The sequence below is a fragment of the Xenopus laevis genome, chromosome 2L, assembly GCF_017654675.1.
Source record: "Xenopus laevis strain J_2021 chromosome 2L, Xenopus_laevis_v10.1, whole genome shotgun sequence".
Classification (NCBI taxonomy): Eukaryota; Metazoa; Chordata; class Amphibia; order Anura; family Pipidae; genus Xenopus; species Xenopus laevis.
The window spans coordinates 31,939,250-31,960,360 of record NC_054373.1 but is presented as its reverse complement, the minus strand read 5'-3'; the positions used below and the strand labels follow the sequence as shown (position 1 = coordinate 31,960,360).

The 21,111-nt window shown below is 39.7% G+C and overlaps 1 protein-coding gene across 3 annotated transcripts in view; it reads right to left on the bottom strand.

The window, feature by feature from the left end:
- git1.L (G protein-coupled receptor kinase interacting ArfGAP 1 L homeolog) overlaps positions 1-21,111 on the bottom strand; it is an 80,965-nt gene that overhangs the window by 12,984 nt on the left and 46,870 nt on the right. For 2 of the 3 annotated variants that reach the window (XM_018246092.2, XM_018246094.2), the window contains exons 9-13: positions 21,022-21,048; positions 18,036-18,084; positions 16,124-16,196; positions 1,673-1,770; positions 1,363-1,474 (exon numbers count right to left, since the gene is read on the bottom strand). In XM_018246092.2, coding sequence (XP_018101581.1) covers positions 1,363-1,474; positions 1,673-1,770; positions 16,124-16,196; positions 18,036-18,084; positions 21,022-21,048 — 359 coding nt within the window. The remainder of the gene's footprint in view (positions 1-1,362; positions 1,475-1,672; positions 1,771-16,123; positions 16,197-18,035; positions 18,085-21,021; positions 21,049-21,111) is intronic. The other variant, XM_018246093.2, reaches the window with a different exon arrangement.

The following is a 21,111-nucleotide window of genomic DNA, read 5'->3' as shown; positions in this document are numbered from 1 at the left end:
GGTGAGTCAACCTTAGAACGCTACCTCCGTAGATCAGAGCTGACCAAGCCTATTAGCTGGTTCTATGCAATTGTATTACAAGGGCAGTTTGATCCCATACGGCAAGTGTGTCAAAAACGGGCCTATCATTTCCCATCATTGGATGAGGAAGCATGGGCAGGTACACTTGAACAAATTCCAGAAACCAAGGTCTGTGTCAAAGATCGCTTTATTCACACTAAATTCCTAAACAGAGTTTACCTTACCCCACACATGCTGGCACATATGTATCAGGGTTATCCAGATGTCTTAAATGCAATATAGATGCTGGTACCTACCTTCATGTCTTCTGGGACTGTCCCAAGATTCAGCAATACTGGGCCACAATACTTAGGTACATCAATAATTCCATGGGACTACCCAATATCAGGACACCAGGATTCTGCATGCTCGGGTACTTTCAAGGACTTACCATTCCCTCCAGTGATAGAATGTGCCTACAGCAGCTTCTCCACTACTCCAGGAATGCCATCTTACTGACTTGAAAGGCTCGAGAACCCCTACGTTTAGCTTTTGGATAAAACTAATTGATGATACCCTCCCTAGGCAAAAACTGACATATAAGCCCCGTGGATGCCCAGAAAAATTTGGGAAACTGTGGGACAAATGGCTTGCGGACCCACAAACGGGTACTGTAACTTGACCACACCGGTATAGATACGTCATATGGTTTATCTAACAGGCATACAAATGATCTCTAACTAGGAATGCTCATCTTGCTCTTCTCTTTTCTATTATTTCTTGCTCTTAACTCTTGTTAATGGAAAACTCAATAAAGAAAACCGGTTAAAAAAAATACTGCTGGAAGCCTAGAAATTGCAGACTACCTTTAAACCTTTTTTTTTTTTTAGCTGGTAGCAGTATGTATAATCTTCAGACACACTGTAGAGCAGTGTTTGCAGTATTGTGTTTGGTTCTATGGCCCTTTGGGGTCAAATATTTGGTCAGGACCCCCTTATCTCATTACCAAGGTTGAATATATAGGAAATAATTGCTCTATCAGCCAGCCTTAGTTCCAATAATATCTAATACAGTAATTACTCACTTTAAAATTACCTTTAGGGGACCCTGACCAAATTTTGGACCTCAAGGGGGTGCTAGACTGCTCTACATCCACTGCTCTACATACACGAGCATACACTGTTCTACAAAATGTCTGAGCAAGATTATATATAAATCTCATTTTATTCCACCAAAGCTTGGATTTAAGGCTGGAAAATATCCAGATTGCTTTTGCTTATAAATAAACTGAATAGATTTACATAAAAGAGTAACAAGGGCGTAACAATAACAATGATGAAAAGGCTAAAAACTAATTATTACCTGTGGGGATTACTTGGGTCTTCCCTTGCTGCCGCCTCTTGGCCTCACTCAGGATGTCTATGATCAGAGTAGCAAATTCCCGTGCATTGAATCGTGCCAGCTTTTGGCGCCCCTGCACAATGTATATTGATAAGCAATGAAGAATGAGTACCAAGCATACAGACAGCACATGAATGGTGACAGAAGAAAGACCAGACAGAGCATAGGACTGCAGGAGATTACAAATGGAGGATAAGGAAGGTCCTTTCTCACATCTGTATCTTTCAGCCGGCTCTCGGCCAATTCAGAAGGCCGGTGGTTAGTGACTCACCTGATTCCGTGTGGCAGAATATTCAGGGTTAACTGGAAGGAAGGGGACTGCACTGCGTTCCGTGACCAAAGTGCTGTGGTTCTGCGTGGTCAGCCAAACTAAAGGAAAAGGACAGAGTAGGAGGAGAAAATTAGAGAGAAAACATAGTTACACCCTTTGTTGGCACAGACAAGTATGGTTGCTTCCCTCACCCCACTAGACCGGTGACGTTATCATGGGTAGACACGCTTTTTCCTTAACGGTTCAGTAAGCCTGTCATTATATGGCAACATATAAAAAATTTCACCAGTGGAAGAGTTTGTGAAATGATTATATTTTTATACCAGGGGCACTCTAATAACTAAAGAGAAAGGGGGTATGTATAAAAAGCAACAGCATTTGCACCAGGCCTAGTAACCCATAACATAGAGAGTCCTGCAGCGGGTCGGGTAAAGTGGGTACCCTGCGGAATGAGGTAAGGTAAGGTATAGATGCGGGTCGGGTTGCAGGTCTCATCTAAATTTCTTATCCTATGTTATATTGTCTATATTTTATTCCTTTTAAAATTTTACAAAACTTGTTTCTGTCCCTGCCCACTTTTGATGTCACTTCCAGTTTGCAGCAACAGCACTTCCTGTTTGATGGTCCGGGTCGGCTAGCGGATCAAAATGGGTAAATATGCGGGTTGTGGTTCAGATCGCAGGCTGTGGGTTGGGGTATAAGAAATTGGTTCCACGCAGGACTCTACCATAGCACACAGATTTTTTGTTCTTAAAGGGGTTGTTCACCGTTGCAATTAATTGTTAGTTATGTTATAGAGAGTGATATTCTGAGACAATTTGCAACCATTTTTCTTTTCATTTGTGGTTTTTGAGTTATTTAGTTTTTTTATTCAGCAGTTCTCCAGTTTTCAGTTTCAGCAATCTGGTTGCTAGGGTCCAAATTACCCTAGCAACCATGCATTGATTTGAATAAGACACTGGCATATATTTAGTGGACATCTTGAATAGAAAGATGAGCAATAATAAGCAGTAATAAAACATAAATGTGTAGCCTTACAGAGATAGGGTCAGTGACCCGTGTTTGAAAGCTGGCAAGTAGGAAAATAATTCAAAAACATGGAAATAAGTTAGAATCTGGAAGTTTTATCCTTGCAGCAAATCAGAGCAATGATTGTTCTAATATAAAACACATAGCAGTCATTAATTCAATGGACATTGCAGGTATCTAAGTAAAGGGGCGGCTCAGCATCGCATGGGACTGAGACAGGACCAGAAATAAATAGGGGAGTGCGACTCTCACGTTCTGTTTTTCGGCCGATCAGCACTGCTTTGTTTCTCTAGGCAGGCAAATGCTAATTACACTCCTCACATTAACTTCACTTTGTTTTCCCAGCTGCTTTAAGGAGGAGTGAAGTACATTCATACACAACAGATTCTCCACGCAGCCCTGACATCCAAAGAAAATCTCTAGTCTTATATTGGTGAGGTGCAGACAGTTACAAAGGCTCGTGTATGTATAGCTTTATTTATATGGTGTTACTTGTATATGCAGTGCTGTACACTCGTGTATAATACATTAATACTGCAGACCCTTGCAGACATAAATATAAATATACAAAGATTTGTTATTGCAAGGACAATTTTGTTTCCAAGATTCCCATGTAGGCCTACCCAGGAAATTGGCCAATTTTACAGACTAAACTGCTGCACGTCTGCTCCGACTCTCACTGGTAAGCCCAAAATACTGCCATTTTCTCAGGACACACACACAAAAAGTAATATTTTTGGGCACCCATTCCGATTAGAAGAAAGGAGGTTCCACCTAAATAAGAATTCTCTCCCTGAATCAGTGGTACAGGATGATATATCAGATGCTTTAAGAAGGGGTTGGATGGTGTTTAGCAAGTGAAGGAATACAGGGTTATGGGAGATAGCTCATAGTACAAGTTGATCCAGGGACTAGTTCCAGTGCTATTTTGGAGTCAGGAAGGAATTTTTCCCCCTCTGAGGCTTCAAATGTTTTTTTTTTGCCTTCCATTGGATCAACTGGCAGTTAGGCAGGTTATATGGAAATAAAAGCTTGAACTTGATGTGTGTCTTTTTTCAACCTAACTTACTATGTTTAATGGACATTATTTTAAAGAGTTCCCTTGTGTTTAGCTAATGGCAATATGAATAAATGACTAAACATATTTCTATTGGAGCCTCCCTTGTTATGGTCATCAGGTTCTGCCTTTTCTTGTACAGGTATGGGATCCATTGTCCGGAAACCCGTTATCCAGAAAGCTCCGAATTAATGCTTACTAGAGGCCAAACAATCCTATTAGGCTTATTTAGGGGCAGATGTATCAAGGGTCGAATTTAGAAGTACAAAAAACTTTGAAATTTGACGACCGAATTAAAAAACTTTGAATTCTACGGTTTTTCTGCAAATTTGGCAATCCTGCGATTGAATAAAAATCGTTCGATCGAATGATTAAATCCTTCGAATCGAACGATTCGAAGGATTTCAATCGATCAAAGGATTTTTATTAAATGTGTAAAGACTTAGAAAATGGTTGTAGAAGGTTCCCATAGGCTAACATAACCCTTCAGCAGGTTTAATTTGGCGAAGTATTGAAGTCGGTTTTTTTAAAGAAACAGTACTTCAATTATCGAATATTCGAACGATTTTTACTTCGAATCGAAGTAAATTCGAAGTCGTAGTATCCTATTCGATGGTCGAAGTATCCAAAAAATTCCCTCAGATTAACTTCGACCCTTGATAAATCTGCCCCTTAATGTTTAAATGTTTTTAAGACCCATTCTATGTCCCAGGCATTCTGGATAACAGGTTCCATACCTGTATCAGTCACGGCATTGTATCTGGTTACTATAAAAAGCAAATCGTCATAAAGACCAAGACGCAATCTGATCAAAGTTTACCCATAACCTGTACTAAAAAAAAAACCTATTTCTATAACAGCACAGGCAACACCCGGCACTAATGTTAGAATGGAGGCACAGGTGTTTGGGTGAAAACACGTGAAAATAAACCAGTAGTATGTGCCCTATTATTCTGACTATTGGGGGATAGTGCAGGCAGCTAACACAAGTCTTGAGACACATTCATACAGTAGGTTATAAACTGCCAGTTTCCATAGAGCAGTGGTTCATAAACTGACTCACCACTGACTCACCGCGGGGCTTCAAAGCAGAAGAGAGGCCCAGCCTGATGGCCTACAAAGGTTTTAAATGTGGTTATGATTACATGCATAAAAAACAGAGTGAATATTCTTATCTGTATCTTTGCTTAGAGCCAAAGGGGGCCTGACCAAATCAGAGAGGCCATAAAACACAAATTTTGTAGTCTAGTTTTTTTTCTTCTCCACTATGAAAGGCTGACACTCGCTACTTCCATCAGCTGCATCCAATGGGAATCATGCAAAGATGCCCGCATGGGAGGTTCATCCTAAAACACACATGGGGGCAGATTTATCAAGGGTTCGAATTTCGAGTTCATGGGGGTTATTTACAAAAAAAAATACTTGAATGTCAGGAGGGCTGCAAACTACTCCAAATTGATCCCAGGACGTCTTCCATAGGCTAAAGCAGCAATTGACCAGGTTTAAGGTGGCAAAATAGACGAATTTGAGATCTTAAAGGCCCAGTGTATGATAAATCTCGAAAATCAAATTTGATTTTTTTTAAAAAAAACCTCAAATCGAATTTTAACAAGTCCCTCGTAGAATTTCACAGTTTTGGACAAAAATTTGAATTCGAAAATTCCAATTTTCACTTTGACCCTTGATAAATCTGCCCCTTGGAATGGATTTCAGATTGTTACTAGAGTTGAAAATTGTGCTGTGGACCTAACGGGAAGCAACAGAGAGAACATTTTCTGCAAACAGGGGCATGTAGAAGGGATGAATCCAGATTATAACCCAAGGGAATGCTGCCTAGTTAGCAGGTTTCTGAAGAATAAACTACCACCCCTATTTTTCCTATATCATGACTAATTTTTGAGTTTCCTGTACAGCCGACAATTAGGTGTGACTTTTAATGAGAACAGCAGAAGCCAGTGCTTCCAGGCAAGTTTATAAATAGTGCTGGTTGGTAAGTGCGGAATGTGGCACCCGGTGGATATGTGCGTTGGGACAGATAAACAGCAGGCACCGTAACATCTCACCATCTTAAGGTCCCCATAGACGCGACGATTCTTCTTGCCGAACGACCGATTTTAGGGAAGTCCGACCAATCCTTCGAAATTATCGTGCGGTTAGTGGTATTCGAACGATCGTACATCTTACGATTTTTCGGCCGACATCTGTCGGGAAATTGATCGGCCAGGTCAAAAAATCTTTGTCGGCCCCAGTGCAATCTCTCTATGTTTGCAGGGCCAAGCAGGCAGCTCCCCTTTGTTTTCCTGGTAAATTGGTCTTTTTAGTTGATGGTAAATTCGTACGATCGTTCTGAGAAGATATTGGTCTCACGATCAGGATCTGATCTTTTAAAAATCTCAACATCTATGGCCAGCTTTACCTGTATTAATATTGTATGGAATGTCATGGCTCATTTGGAGTATTCTCCATCATGCTAGTGTATAGAGGAGCAAAACAAATTTCCTTTTACCCACACGAGCAGTGACTAGGAATCTACTATATGTACTTAGAGGTCTGCTCGAAAGCAATAAAGCAAAAAAGGTTTCCTCTGAGCCATGGTTTGTTACTCTGAGTTGGAGACAGGGGGAACATGTGCTCATGATCTTGTTGGCAATTTATTATACTGGCTGGCTGATCAATGTTCCTGGTATAAATCCTTCTATAAGTCCAAATTTATACAGATACCTTGTTATAAACTTGCCCAGCAAACCATTCTCGATTATCTTTATGACGATATATATTTATATACAATATCATCACCCAACACTGGCTGAGGAAGCTGGGAACTGTAGCCAACCGAATGTCCACAGACTGTTTGTCTTCTCTTGTTACCAAGATGACAGGCTGTTTCCATTGCCAGAGGCCCGGGGTTGAGATTCCCTTTTCTGCACTGTAAAAAGATGGCACTGTTCTGTCTGTGCAATACATGGGTCTTTTGTTCTGTTTGGCAAAATGCACAAATGGGCTTTTTGCCCAAAGCTGGATACTAACAGCATGCAAACCATTTCCTGTAATAAGGAGGTTAAAACTAGTGGCTTTTAATCTGTGAAGATGACTCCTCTAAGGGGGCAGAATAGTGGCAAGAGGTCCAGCCTGATTGCTGGATAGGGTGACATCTGTAGAGAATACCAGTTGGTTCTAGGTACTTCTGTTTCCAATATGCTTGGAACTATGGTTGAATGTCTGATGCAGCCTGACCAAATCTTGGTCCTCAAAGCAGGGCATGAAATTGAAAAATAAAAAATCCCAACAATAAATCAATTTAAGCTTTAAGGATATTACAGTGGATCACCAATCATTCCTACAGTGCTGCTCTCAAATTGCAACTCCTGGCCAACAGTGTTGGATGGAAGAAGGAGCCAGTAGATAACCTTGGTTGCAGAACAAGAAATATATGTGTAAGAAACCCCTTCACATACAAATTTCTTTCTCTCATATTACTAAAAAGAAGTACTAAAAAAATACTAAAATGAAGAATATGGAAGAAATCAAGACACCATGGTCCAATAGAATAACAGGTGCAACATTTCTCTAATTCTAAGAATCCATTGCTAGAAACCATAGTCATCAGTCAAACTGCAGTAGGTTGCTAAATGCCAACTCCTCATTACAGGTTACAAAACTCGGAATGCCATTACATGCCGTTTTCTCTACATCTATTAAGTACTGGCTTTAGGGCAAGTTTAGCAATCTAACCTTGCATGAACTGATATATATATATATATATATATAGGGTGGACTCAGGATAAGGAAACAATATCCGCCATATCTAATAACAGTGTGGGCATTGGACATGTACATTGGTGATGGCCCATAGATATAAAATGGGCAGCCATAGATAGCACCCCTAATGTTTCACCAAACATTAGAGCTGTGATCCAATGTACCATGATGCTCACCTAAACGACTTTATAATACATCTTCTCCTGCTGTGAAGCTCCCCAGTCGGGATTATGTACCACTATGAGATGCATAGTGAGTCTCGGCTTTAAAGGGATACTGTCATGAGAAAAATTTTTTTTTTCAAAATGAATCAGTTAATAGTGTTGCTCCAGCAGGATTCTGCACTGAAATCCATTTCTCATAAGAGCAAACAGATTTTTTTTATATTCAATTTTGAAATCTGACATGGGGCTAAACATATTGTCAATTTCCCAACTGCCCCAAGTCATGTGACTTGTGCTCTGATAAACTTCAATCACTCTTTACTGCTGTACTGCAAGTTGGAGTGATATCACCCTTCCCTTTTTCCCCCCAGCAGCCAAACAAAAGAACAATAGGAAGGTAACCAGATAGCAGCTCCCTAACACAAGATAACAGCTGCCTGGTAGATCTAAGAACAACACTCAATAGTAGAAAACCCATGTCTCACTGAGACACATTCAGTTACATTGAGAAGGAAAAACAGCAGCCTGCCAGAAAGCATTTCTCTCCTAAAGTGCAGGCACAAGTCACATGATCAGGGGCAGCTGGGAAATTGAGAAAAAGTCTAGCCCCATGTCAGATTTCAAAATTGAATATAAAAAAATCTGTTTGCTCTTTTGAGAAATGGATTTCAGTGCATAATTCTGCTGGAGCAGCACTATTAACGGATTCATTTTGAAAAAAATGTTTTTTCCCATGACAGTATCCCTTTAAGGACGATCCATCACTTTTTGCAGTACAGTTATGGGACCTAGTATCCAGAATGCTTGGGACCTGGGGGTTTCTGGATAATGGATCTTTCCATAAGTTGGATCTTTATACATTAAGTCTACTAGAAAATCATGTAAACATTAAATAAACCCAATAGGCTGGTTTTGCCTCCAATAAGGAATAATTATTTCTTAGTTTGGACAAAGAACAAGGTACTGGTTTATTATTACAGAGGAAAAAGGAAATCATTTTTAAAAATTGGATTATTTCTATAAAATGGAGTCTATGGGAAATGGATAACGGATTCCATACCTGCACTTTATGGCTAAGATTCTAGCTTACTTTATACGTTTCCAACCCTCCAGGATTCTAAATCATTAACTAGATATAAAGTTTAGCAAGCAAAACTTTGTAACCCATGTCATTTAGTAGACGCTGCATATATACAGTAACAGAATATGCAACAGAAATATCAAATTTTGCCGGATGCCACTAACCTTAAATCAGGCAATTTCTCAATCATTACTAATCACAGATTTTCCAGAATACTTCCGACTGCAGACAACAAAAGAGACGATGTTGCGCTTGTAAAGTCACTGAAGCCTACTGGCGTTTGGTAACACTTTCCCTTTACACAGTCATCAAACTTTTAACGATCCCACACGAGAAAGGAAAAGAAAAGTGATCTGATAGGAATGGCATTTCTAACGTATAAAACGCGTCTGGGATTCACACTAGAAAAACATCTCTATACATGAAATCATTTCAACCCCTCACTATAAGAAGATTTAACCTCTGTGTTGCCATGGAGGTTGCAAATAGGGGGTAAAAAGGGAGAGTTGTCTTCACTAAAGTCTTAAAGCAAGACTAACACATCACTTAGGACAGATAAGAAAAGAATGAAAAAAGCAGATTTTAGCATAGAATACCTTGGAGTCCTGGCCTGCGGGTATCCTCAGCGCTGAGAAGGAGGCATCACCAACCAAAAATGTTGCAGAGAACTCGGGGCAGAATAGGGCTTTGGAAATGGAACAAAGCAGCAGGAGCTAAATGGTTTCCCTAGATGAGGAGCTCCCAGTATGTGCTGTGGTTCAGTGTCTTGTCGGTGCTGGGGGTGAGTAAGTTACACAGAGCATAAAGGGCTGCGTTTACTCTCTTAAGATGAAAAACTATGTTAAAGCCTGCTTACACTGCACAGGAATTGGCAGCCACAAGGAATGTGGGATGGGCTAGGAACTGGTTCATAAAAAAAGAAAAATATGTATATCAACCATGGAGTTTCCTTTAATAACAATATCCCATGCACACATCTCATGCTTTTTGGTGTATGCAATATTTCTAAAGCACTGAAGAAGTACAAAGAGGGAGTTAACTGATTTAACCCTCGCATCCACAGTGCCGCCTTGCTATTAAGATAACTCCACTTCCCACATAATCCTGGTACTGCCGGCAGCGCCGAGGCTTATCTGGACAAAGAGGTTGGGCCTGGGTGATGAAAACGCTGCTTTGTTGATTCGAGTGTTTATTCGGCACCAAGAAACTGGTCTTGGGTTGGACCCCAGGGAAAGGTCATTATGGCACAAACACTCGCTGCAATATCCTGGATTTTGGACTTTACTCTCGACAATCAGATAATTAGCTCTTAAATAGATTTCACTATCCGGAACACCCCATTATACAGGAAAAAGGATAAACTTGGGACAAGTTACTCTAAGATACAAATTAACCTTTCTTGTATGTGCATGCGGCGATGTGTTTTCTATAGTCGCCCGAAGTTACCTCAGTGGGGCAACTTTGGGCGACTATTGAAAACGCATCGCCGCATGTGCATTAGCGCAGGCGACTTTGCAATCTAGCCTATGGGGAAAAACGCTGAGGCAGTTCGGGGAGATAGTCGCGCAAAAGACGAGGCGATTAGTCGCCATGCTACAAAATCTCCCCGAATCTCCTCGTGTGGACTAGCCCTAAGGGACCCAAAATATGCCTAAAGCAGGTGCTTCCACACAAATGAGGACTCACTACATTGAACAAGAATCGTTGCCCAATATGTTGGCAATAGAAAGAGACCTCAGTGCTATTGAGACAGGGATAAATATTGGGGAACTTTGGCAGTGACACAGACAGAGGGACTTGCTGATATTTAAAGGGGAACTATTGTGAAAATGAAAATATTATGTAAGCTTCATCATACTGAAATACATTTTCTACACATAATCGATTAAAAGTTCGGACCCCTTTCTGAAATAATCAGAAAGTTTATCTTCACTATTCCCGTATCAGCATCAGACTTTCTTCATTTCCTCTTCATCCAGGAGTAGAGTCTGATTCTGAATGACAGTTAGATCCAATGTATCTTTTAGCGGTGGGCTTTTTTTTGCCTAGAAGATCTATTAGAGCTTTACGCTTTCAAAATCACCAGAAATCATGTCTCTCTACATGCAGGATTTGTGCCAAAGACACTTATTTTGTTAAATTTTGTTTGTACTGTAATCATTTATTTGAGTGAGCTCTAACACCTCTGCCAGGGCAGGGAGTTCCCCCATAAAGATATATTGGATCAATGAAAATCTGACACCCACCTCCTGAATGAAGAGGAGATGATGCTGAGAGAGGGATAGTGGAGATAAATTGATTATTTCAAAAACAGTAAATATTTTTTTAATTTATTATATTTTGCAAGTTTCTTATTTCAGTATGGTGAAGCTTATATTAAATTTTCATTTTTGCGCTAGTTCCCCTTTAACATAGAACGGCGGTTCATGTGATGCTAGTGGGGAAATCTGAGGAAGATCCATTGCCAACCAACCGCAGACATAGAAGCATACTTATGAAAACCTTGCATTGATTTATTGTGCAAAGCAACACAAACAAGCACGTTTTCATCAGTGTAAAGCAAAGATCAGTATAAAGTGTGATCAGACATCAAACACAGTCATACAAAACTTCAAAGCCAATGATACTATGGTTGATTTCCAGTGTACAAAAGTCCCTTATTGCCCCTAAAAACACATGCTTGCAAGGATAATGGTGCAGAGAACACAGACAGGGGTCTGCCGAGCAGTGGAATTATGGTTAGAGGAGTCACGCCTGCACCCTGCTGTCACATCCTACACCTACATCCGAGTATGTACTGAATTTAGTGAATAGAAGGCAATAGCATTATTATATACTGTCTGCTTGTCAATCAAATCTCAAAACGAGACAACAGCAGAAAAAAAGAGTTCTATGGTGACCTAGGGTTGTCACTTTTTCTTGTATAAAATACTACTACAGGTATGGGACCTGTTATCCAGAATGCTCTGCCCATGGGCAAATTTGCACAGTGTTGATAAATGAGCCCCTGTGTGTGTGGCGTTTGGAGGCTACACTCTGGGCTTGTTCCACTGGGTTCTTCACATTCCTCCGATCACTCCAAGACATAAAGGGTGGTTATCTGGCTCATGATAAAGCTGAACTAGTGTGTTTCAACTTATAGGAGCTCAGTCTCATACGAGAGTTAAAGTATAGGCAGTTCTCACAAGGTTTGTTCCTGTAGAACTTAAAGGGGGGTGTTCACCTTTGAGTTATCTTTTAGTATGATGTAGAGAAGGATTTTCTGCAATTGGTTTTCATTTTTTTATTCTTGGTTTGGGAGTCATTTAGCTTTTAATTTCAGCAGTCTGGTTGCTAGGGTCCATTTTATCCTAGAAACCATGCTTTGATTTGAATGAGCGTTTGGATTATGAATAGGAGAGGCCTGAATAGAAAGATGAATAATAAAAATTAGCAATGACAATGTGTAGCCTTACAGAGCATTTGTGTTTTAGAAGGGGTCAGCGATGCCCATTTGAAAGTCAGAAGAAAAAGGCAAATAACTATATATAAAAATAAATAAATAATGAAGACCAATTGAAAAGTTGCTTAGAATTGGCCATTCTTTAACATATTAAAAGTTACCTTAAAGGTGTACCACCCCGTTAAAATACCATTGTATTTGTCTAATGCACATTTGAAAGAGAATGTCTAATGCTATTGCAGGGCCTCCCTCACTTCTATAAATTCATTTGTTATCATGCACATTTTACCTGCCTATAAATATCCATTTTATTGTTTCTAATAGACGGGTGTTGCCTCTCTCCCGTGATCCACCATCTCTCTTCCCAAAGTCCACCTGTACCGGTTTGATAACATATTCCATCCGATTAGGACTTGGTGATGGTTAAAGGCATGAAAATCTAAAAGTGAATCTAAAGTCGCCCCTTCAGAAAAGGAATGTGCGACTTGGGGTTACTATTCCCATCTTGGCGCATGAAGATTATGGGAGGAGGAATGAAACTTATCAGTCACAATACTTTTTTAAAGGAGAAAATTGCACCACCCCTGGTTTATTCTCAGTGAGCACCATGGAATGATCTTCCTCCTCTTGTTTTTTCAATGTTGCCGGTAGTGATGTGCGGGCCGACCCGATGCCAGCGGGACCACCCACGGGTCGGGTGGGTTCGGGTTGACCTCGCAGTGCTCCTCGCGGGTGGGGGTTGAGCTCTTCTCCTGCTCTCCCTGCCACCTTCAAATGCCGGCATCCGACTTCCGGGTTTAATAGTGTCGCGTCTGCTCCCCCCACCCCTATTGTGACGTCATCGGCGGGTCTATAAAAGGACCACCGGAAGCGGGTGTGGGTATTAGCAGGGCGGGTTAGGGGCGGGTGTGGCTCAGGGAAACCCTGACCCGCACATAACTAGTTGCCGGGCAGACAACATGCAGTACAATGGAAAAGACAGCTTTTTTTTGTTAAAGTTCAGCTATTCACTTTACTGTACAAGTGCAGAAGGAATAAGCCGACAGAGGATCACTCCATGGTGTTTGCCAAGAATTACCCCTTACCAGTGTCGTTTTCTGCATACAAGATCATCTGCCCGGGGGTATCAGTTGATTATAATCACTGGAGGGTGCCTAACATTTGGAACACCCAGTGATTGAACCTTTCCTTTTAGTTTAATGTTACAAAATATACAAGAATTCAATGTGCCCTTTGTTTCGTTCTGCTATTGTGCCAGTCTATGCAGTCAGGTTACTGAATACTTTAGGAATTTGAAACTTTAGAAACAAGTTTTTGCCACAAACATTCCAGGCAATGACATCATATAAAGGAAATGACAATGTCCTATATAACAATTTGTATTCAACATACAGGAGAGGATACAGTAAAAACATACACTACCAAAAATATCTGGACTCCTGTCTGTCCTACATCTCATTCCCAAACCATGTGAATTAACATAAGGTTGATCTTTTCTTTGCCGTTAAAGCAGAATCTTTTCTTCTGGAAGGGCTTTCCACTAGATTTTGGAATATTGTTGGAGTAAGGTTATAAGAGTATGTAGTGAATAGAAGGCAATAGCATTATTATATACTGCCTTCTTGTCAATCAAATCTCAAAACGAGACCACAGCAGAATAAAGAGTTCTATGGTGACCTAGGGTTGTCACTTTTTCTAGTATAAAATACTACTACAGGTATGGGACCTGTTATCCAGAATGCTCGGGACCTGGGGTTTTCCAGATAATGGATCTTTCTGTAATTTGGATCTTCATACCAGAATAAACCCAATAGGCTGGTTTTGCCTCCAATAAATATTACAGAGAAAAAGGAAATCATTTATAAAAGTTTGGATTATTTGGATAAAATGGAGTCAGCCTTTCCGTAATTTGGAGCTTTCTGGATAACTGGTTTCCAGATAACAGATCCCATACCTGTACTTACTACTGATAAAGTAAGAGAGCAGGGTTGCTACATAAATTAGCTGGGCCATGGTTCACGACTTCAACCTTATTAACAAATGACCCAGGGCCAGTAGCTTCGACTTTTTTCCCATGTAAATTCGAGTTGTCTTTTTTTTGTCAAAACTAACATTTTCGGGTTAATAGCTTCCTGGAAATAGCTCGAAACAGAAAAAACACCATCTAAAACCTGTTGAGGTCATGTAGGTGTCAATGGCAGAGGTCCCTGGAACCATTTGAAGATGTTAATAGTCTGTTTGATGTTCAAGTTTTATTCAGAGGGTTTTGGTCAAAAACTCAAATGATTTGAGCAATTCAAGGTTTTTTTTGGCTGAAAACTCAATTTAAGTTTTTGGGTTGTGTGACTCGAACTTGCAGATTAGGGCTTTTGCCATTCCAGTTTTTTTCCATTCGAGTTTCAAGCTCATTCGAGGTAAAAAAAACCTCTAACTCTAGCTTGATAAAGAGCCATGCTTTGGCTTGAAACGTTGTATCTGTCCAGATTATTAAGTAGAAGAAGTAGAAGAAATAAAGGCTTTTTAAACATATCCTTGGATGGTGCCGTCTGCTACATTTTGGACGCTTTGGGTCGGTTGAAGTGGACACCGTTTGACGTGCACCTGAATTGTTTTTGGAAGTTTGGGGAAACTGGTGAGTGCTGGCTGATTGTCTAAAAAAAAAACTCTTACACTTGACTTTTACTTTTATAACCCCCATAATTATTCACGTATTCTGCTTGATTTAATTTTTTTTTTAATTAACTAGTTGAACACATACAGGATAGATTATGAATATATTATTATCTAATGCGTCAGTGAATATCGAATGTTTCAGACTTGTCCACACATGAGCCTATAGCAAATGCACTGCAATGAATAATGAGTTATCACTTGTATTTCAACAACGTCCTGGTACAGGACAGAAATACCCAGTAAGTCAAACTGCATGAAAGATTTACATTTTAGGTGTTATTGGATTTTTAATATAGTGCAATCACATCTACACTTATACCAGTGTTATTAGCAGATAGAACAGTGCAATGAAAAAGCAGATTTTTTTGATTTAAAGAAAGATGATTATTATATTGGGGTAATAGAATAACAAGTGGAAAGTTTGCACCAGACAATAGGAATAATAGAATGCTAGTGTAGACAGACAGACATTTGTGCATGGTGAATGCCTGCTTATATCATAAAGTACATATCATAAAGTGTTATATGATATATATAACCCTATGCCCCTATATGGGATTTGCATTTGGGGGCAAAGCGCTGTGTAACATGACATTTTCTATAAAATACTACCAAGTAGCTGAGGCTACTAATGCAAGGCAAAGAGGCAACACCTTATACCCTAGGCATGATAGCCTGAAATAAATAGTCAGAGTATACATCCAACTTAATGCCAGTCAATGTATGTATCTGTATAAGCGATTTGCCCTCGATTTGCAGCCAGTCGGACTTGCATTGGATCAACAGTGATCACAAGGTCCACATTTGTCTTCTACTTTGCACATTTACTGCAAAGTGCTGCAATTTTAACAAAGTAAAGACAGTTGACCATATTTACTCCATATTTACTATTGAGGATGCAACTGGCAGACAAATGCATGCACCTGTCAGTGTAAATGAGGTGCAATTACAGAGCTGAAGGCATAAGGGAGCTACTACTACTAATGGTGCAAACAGGTGCAACGTTTTTCACCAATATACAAATGGTGCAATTGTGGGATAAGATGAATTGCACCACTTATTCACCCAATGAATGATAATGGGTGTTACATGCCACAAAACTAACCATTGATTGTACACATATATAGAGAATGTACGTAGATATTTACTGGGATACTAAAAATGTTTGTTATCTGGAACATACATATTTAATTAATATCACTAGTTTGGCCACACAGCCCCCAATGAACATGTTATTTGCACTTGCCTGCATCATTTTCTCTTCTATCAACTTCATCATAGACATCCATGGCGAGCTCCTCAAACAGCCGGTTACTGAGCTGTGAATAGAGAGTAAGGCTAGTTACACAGAGGCAGCGCTAATGTGCGAGACACAACAATACGCACTAATGCACAGGGGTCAACTGAACATACAGAATAGCACTATGAAATAAATAACACTGAGGTTTTTTGTGGACAGGATGACAGAGAAAATCATTAGGCCATAAAGAAAGAAAGTAATAATGCCACAGAGAGTATGGGAGTGGCATGACAAATAACAAGTCTAAGACCAGTAAAAATAAATAAAATAGACACAAAAAATGGCAGTGAACTGGTTCTATGCTAGACAGAAGGAATGGCATGAAATAATCTCCCAATCTAAACTTGTAATACTAGTACAAAGCATTCTGCACCAAAGAGGCATTATAGCGGAGTATATAACAGAGTAAATAACGGAGTATAAAGGTCAGTGGGCAGTGCAGAAAGCATCTCCCTTCCCTATCCTGTAAATTAGACTAGTTTATCCTGCAAGTGAAGGAATTGGATCCATGGAAACAGGCCATTCCACATATTATACAATTTTGTAACCCCTCAAAACTTTTTTCATGCTTGTGTTGCTCCCCAACTCTTTTTACATTAGAATTTGGCTCACAGGTAAACAAAAAGGCTGGGGACTCCTTGTTGCCTAGGCCCTAGACCAGGGATCCCCAACCTTTTGAACCCGTGAGCAACATTCAGAAGTAAAAGGAGTTGGGGAGCAACACTACCATGAAAAATGTTCTTGGGGTGCCAAATAAGTGCTGTGATTGGCCATTTAGTAGCCCCTATGTGAATTGTCAACCAACATTGAGACTCTGTATGGCAGTGAACCTAGTTTTTATGCAACCAAAAGTTTCCTCCAAGCCTGGAATTCAAAAATAAACTCCTTCTTTGAGGCCACTGGGAGCAACATCCAAGGGGTTGGAGAGCAACATGTTGCTCACGAGCTACTGGTTGGGGACCACTGCCCTAGACAATGTCTTAGAGCTGAAAATCCAAGTAAGGTGATACCCATTTCCAAGTAAAGCAGTAGCTCTGGTTTTCATTAAGTTGAAAAGGCTTTATTAGGACATTCATAGGCCTAACGCGTTTCGTGCCTGTGTGGAACCCTTGGACTGGGGGTTCCTCTGGTGAGAAACCATTTTGTTATTTTTACCTCTTCCTAATTCCATTTTTCTAGTTTCTTTATTTCTAGACTATTTATTCATTCTGCTCCTGGACAGAGCCACACACCAATACGTGTGTTTAATGCCGCTCTCTTTCAAAATAACCAACATTAAGCAGCACAAAGAGATAGATAGCTTACAAACTGTTTCTATAGTGAAGTGTAAATCGATTATTTTAGAATAAGTACCACATTTATTACTATATTTAAAAAGTTTCTCATAAGATGAAGCCTGCATTAAATGTTCATTTTAGCAATAGCTCCCCTTTAATATTGACTAGAGGGTATTGTATGGATAAAGCAAGTAGCTGCCACATGTGGCCCACATTTAGTGATATTGTGAGTGTAAACCCCATACATCTTTCCAGGCCAGTCCCAATTCTTTGCAATTTCGAGGGGTTGTGTTTGTGAGCCGAGTGGGCTCCTACATTTAAAGAGGGCATGTCTATTCTCCCACTATAAAAAAGTCTGGCTGGGGTTCCCCATAAAGGTCCATAGAGCTGAGATGAATAGTGTTACTGCAAACCATTGAACACAAAGAAGAGTAGGACTGAACTCATTCCTCCAAGGAGGCCGCTGACTAAACTGAAGCTGTTATTTTAAACTTTATACTAATTTGTGCCTTGCCATCAGCACAACTACAACAATGGTCTCGCTGTCATTTCCCGCAGAAACCCTATATACAGATACTCACGGCTTGTAGCTTTTTCTTGGCCGCTTTTGCAAGCTCAGACAGGTCCAAACTGTCAAATGGAATTAAGAGAAATATGAATTAAGAAAACAAAGCAATTCCATCAGCCTGAATCACCTACAGTACAAAGCAAAGGAAATGGCTGATACGATATAAAGGTCTAGAGGGGGACATATTACATTTATAAGAATAAATATTTACAGTTCAGAGAACAGAAGAAGATTTGAGGACACAGAACCCTGAGAAACAAAACATTACTTCTCTCAATTCATACAGGACTGCTGCCATACTGTCCCGGTTACAGTGAGGCTATAAATTCTGCACATACAACAACAGAACTCTTAATGGAGCTGTCCACCTTTAAGTTAACTTTTTATTGTTTTTAAATTTAGTCTTTTTCTTCTGCCTTTTTCCAGCTTTCCAATGCGGGTCGCTGACCCGATTAGTTAAAACACTATTGCTCTGTGAGGCTACAATTTTATTGTATCATGGTTGCTTTTTATTACCTATCTTTCTATTCAGGCCTCTTGTATTCATATTCCAGTCTCTCATTCAATGTTCCACCTGGTTGCTAGGGTAAACTGGACCCTAGCTACCAGATAGCTGCTGAAATTTGAAACTGGAGAACTGCTGAGCAAAAAGCTAAATAATGCAAAAAACATACAAAATGAAATGCAACTAGCCTTAGAATATGAATGTCTACATCATACTAAAAGCTAATTTATAGGTGGACAGCACTACAGCAGATCCCACTCATGGCAACACATATTCATAACGGTTTCCCATAACGCTTACCCTTAATGATATATATATATCAATGAATATAATCGCAAGGTGTACTGTAAGTACCTACAGCATATACCAGTGCACAACACATCCATTAACACAGATCAGTCCTGTATATTTTTAAAAAGTTACATTTGAATATTGATTGAAAAGTTTGTGTGTGTGATATTATATATATATAATACTTATACATATATAATATCCTTATATTTTACAAGAGGGGGTACTTTATTCACTATATATTGCACACTATGACACTTCTTACATAATAGGGATTAGGGTTAAAGTTAGTGCATTACTGGTATAGGGTAGTTAGACTAATAAAAGGGATGATCTGATTGGCTGCTATGCCAGGCCACAAGCTTTGTTGATTGGCTCCTGTGCATAAAGGCTCCTGTGCATAAAGGACACAATTACATTTTCAAAACAAGAGACAATAAATACTATGATGAGCAAAGAAAAACTGCTTTGAGAGAAAGGCATACACTACTAATTGCACTAGGAGAACTCTACATTACATTGACATTACAGCATCAAATGGGAATATAAAGGGGAACATAGGCTGTTGTCTAAAGCAGCTGGGGGCAGAACTGTGCAAGAGTGTACTCAGCTGAAATGAGTAGTAGATGCATGGAATAAACGCTCACCAGCTGACAAACTGAAAATGAGTATTGGGGTCATGAATTTAAATAAAAAAAAAACGGCAGATGTTAAATAAATTTGCAGCATACATATTCTGTAATCATTTGCGAACCAATCTTCTAGCTAGATTTGAATTGGGCTTTCTAGGAACTGTCCACTAAGTACATTTGATATTCAAGTGAATGGAAAACTAAAATCACAGAATGATACTTTAACACCTAATTTGATTCACAATGTAAAAATGCAGATTATGGTAATATTTACATGGAACACCTAAATGAGCAACATGAGTTGCTTAGCTGACTTTACATTCTGCTTAGCTGACTTTTTTATACATTCTGCTTAGCTGACTTTTTTATAAAATATCTATGGTTGTCATTATTTCACTAACCAGTGTAGAACAGTGAAACGCAAAGCCCCTTGTTATTTTCTATTGGATCCCACTTGTGTGTTTTTACGGCAGGAGGAGGAGAAGGAAGTGGATCGGTTTGACAGCCAGTTAAAACTTCTCTTATCTGTACTGCCTATGGCTCCATTGGATGAAACACAGTGTAAACTGCCACTTTCGCTTTCCCATTCACTGCCTGACAGTTAACATAATGGGCACTTTTGAGCCTGGAAATCAAAATGCGGCAGATCGGTCACACATTTTCCATTTAAGTTATTGAGAGGTGGCAATGGCATATCTGCGTGCTTCTCAACTGGCTGAAAAACACTGGAGGAAGATACACTCCCTGTGCCATCAGCTTAAGCCTTATAACAAACAGCTGCTGAAAGAAGGGAAAGGCGGTTTATACAGAGCTCATCATCTCTATTTAAACCCTTTGTATTACCGGGGGAAGTTTGTATTAGCCGAATTACAGGAAAGCTGTCTCCCATAGACTCCATTTTAATCAAATAATTAACATTTTTTAAAAATGATTACCTTTTCCTCTGTAATAATAAAACAGTAGCTTGAACTTGATCCCAACTAAGATATAATTAATCCTTATGGAAGCAAAACCAGCCTATTGGGTTTATTTAATGTTTTCATGATTTTCTAGAAGGTATGAATATCCAAATTACAGAAAGATGCCTTATCCGGAAAACCCCAGGTCCTGAAGATTCTGGATAATAGGTCCCATACCTGTACTAAAATATGGATTTGTAAGAACGGTTTGGTGAAAATTCTCTAGGGAACATTTATGTTGTGGCAGGACATGATGCAAAGTACCAGATGGGTGCCATGTTTTTGCTCCCTGCACTAAGGGCACAAGTCTTTGTGCTTCCCCTTTGAACACAGTGTCGCCTGCATTTGTCAGAGAGCCCTGGTGGGCACAGGTTTTGGAGGAGCCATGTCTTTACTGACTTGCACTATGGAATCTTTTAAGGCCATTAAGATATTCTATGTGCCAGTTCCATCACACCAAAGAAGACTTTCCACAGTTATGCTTCCCCTGTAGAAGAGAATTATCAGGAAGAAAGAGGAAAAAAGACAATGCAAGACTTTACTAAGTAGATACTGGTTGAAGACAAACACCACTGAAGTATCTGTCGCCCAAACGAACGTATGAAACTGTACCTCTGAGGCGCACCTCGAGGCCGAGTTCTAGATCCAGGGCAGCGAAGGAAGAAAAGGAAGAGAAAGCTACAGTTAAACAGCAATGGTCAC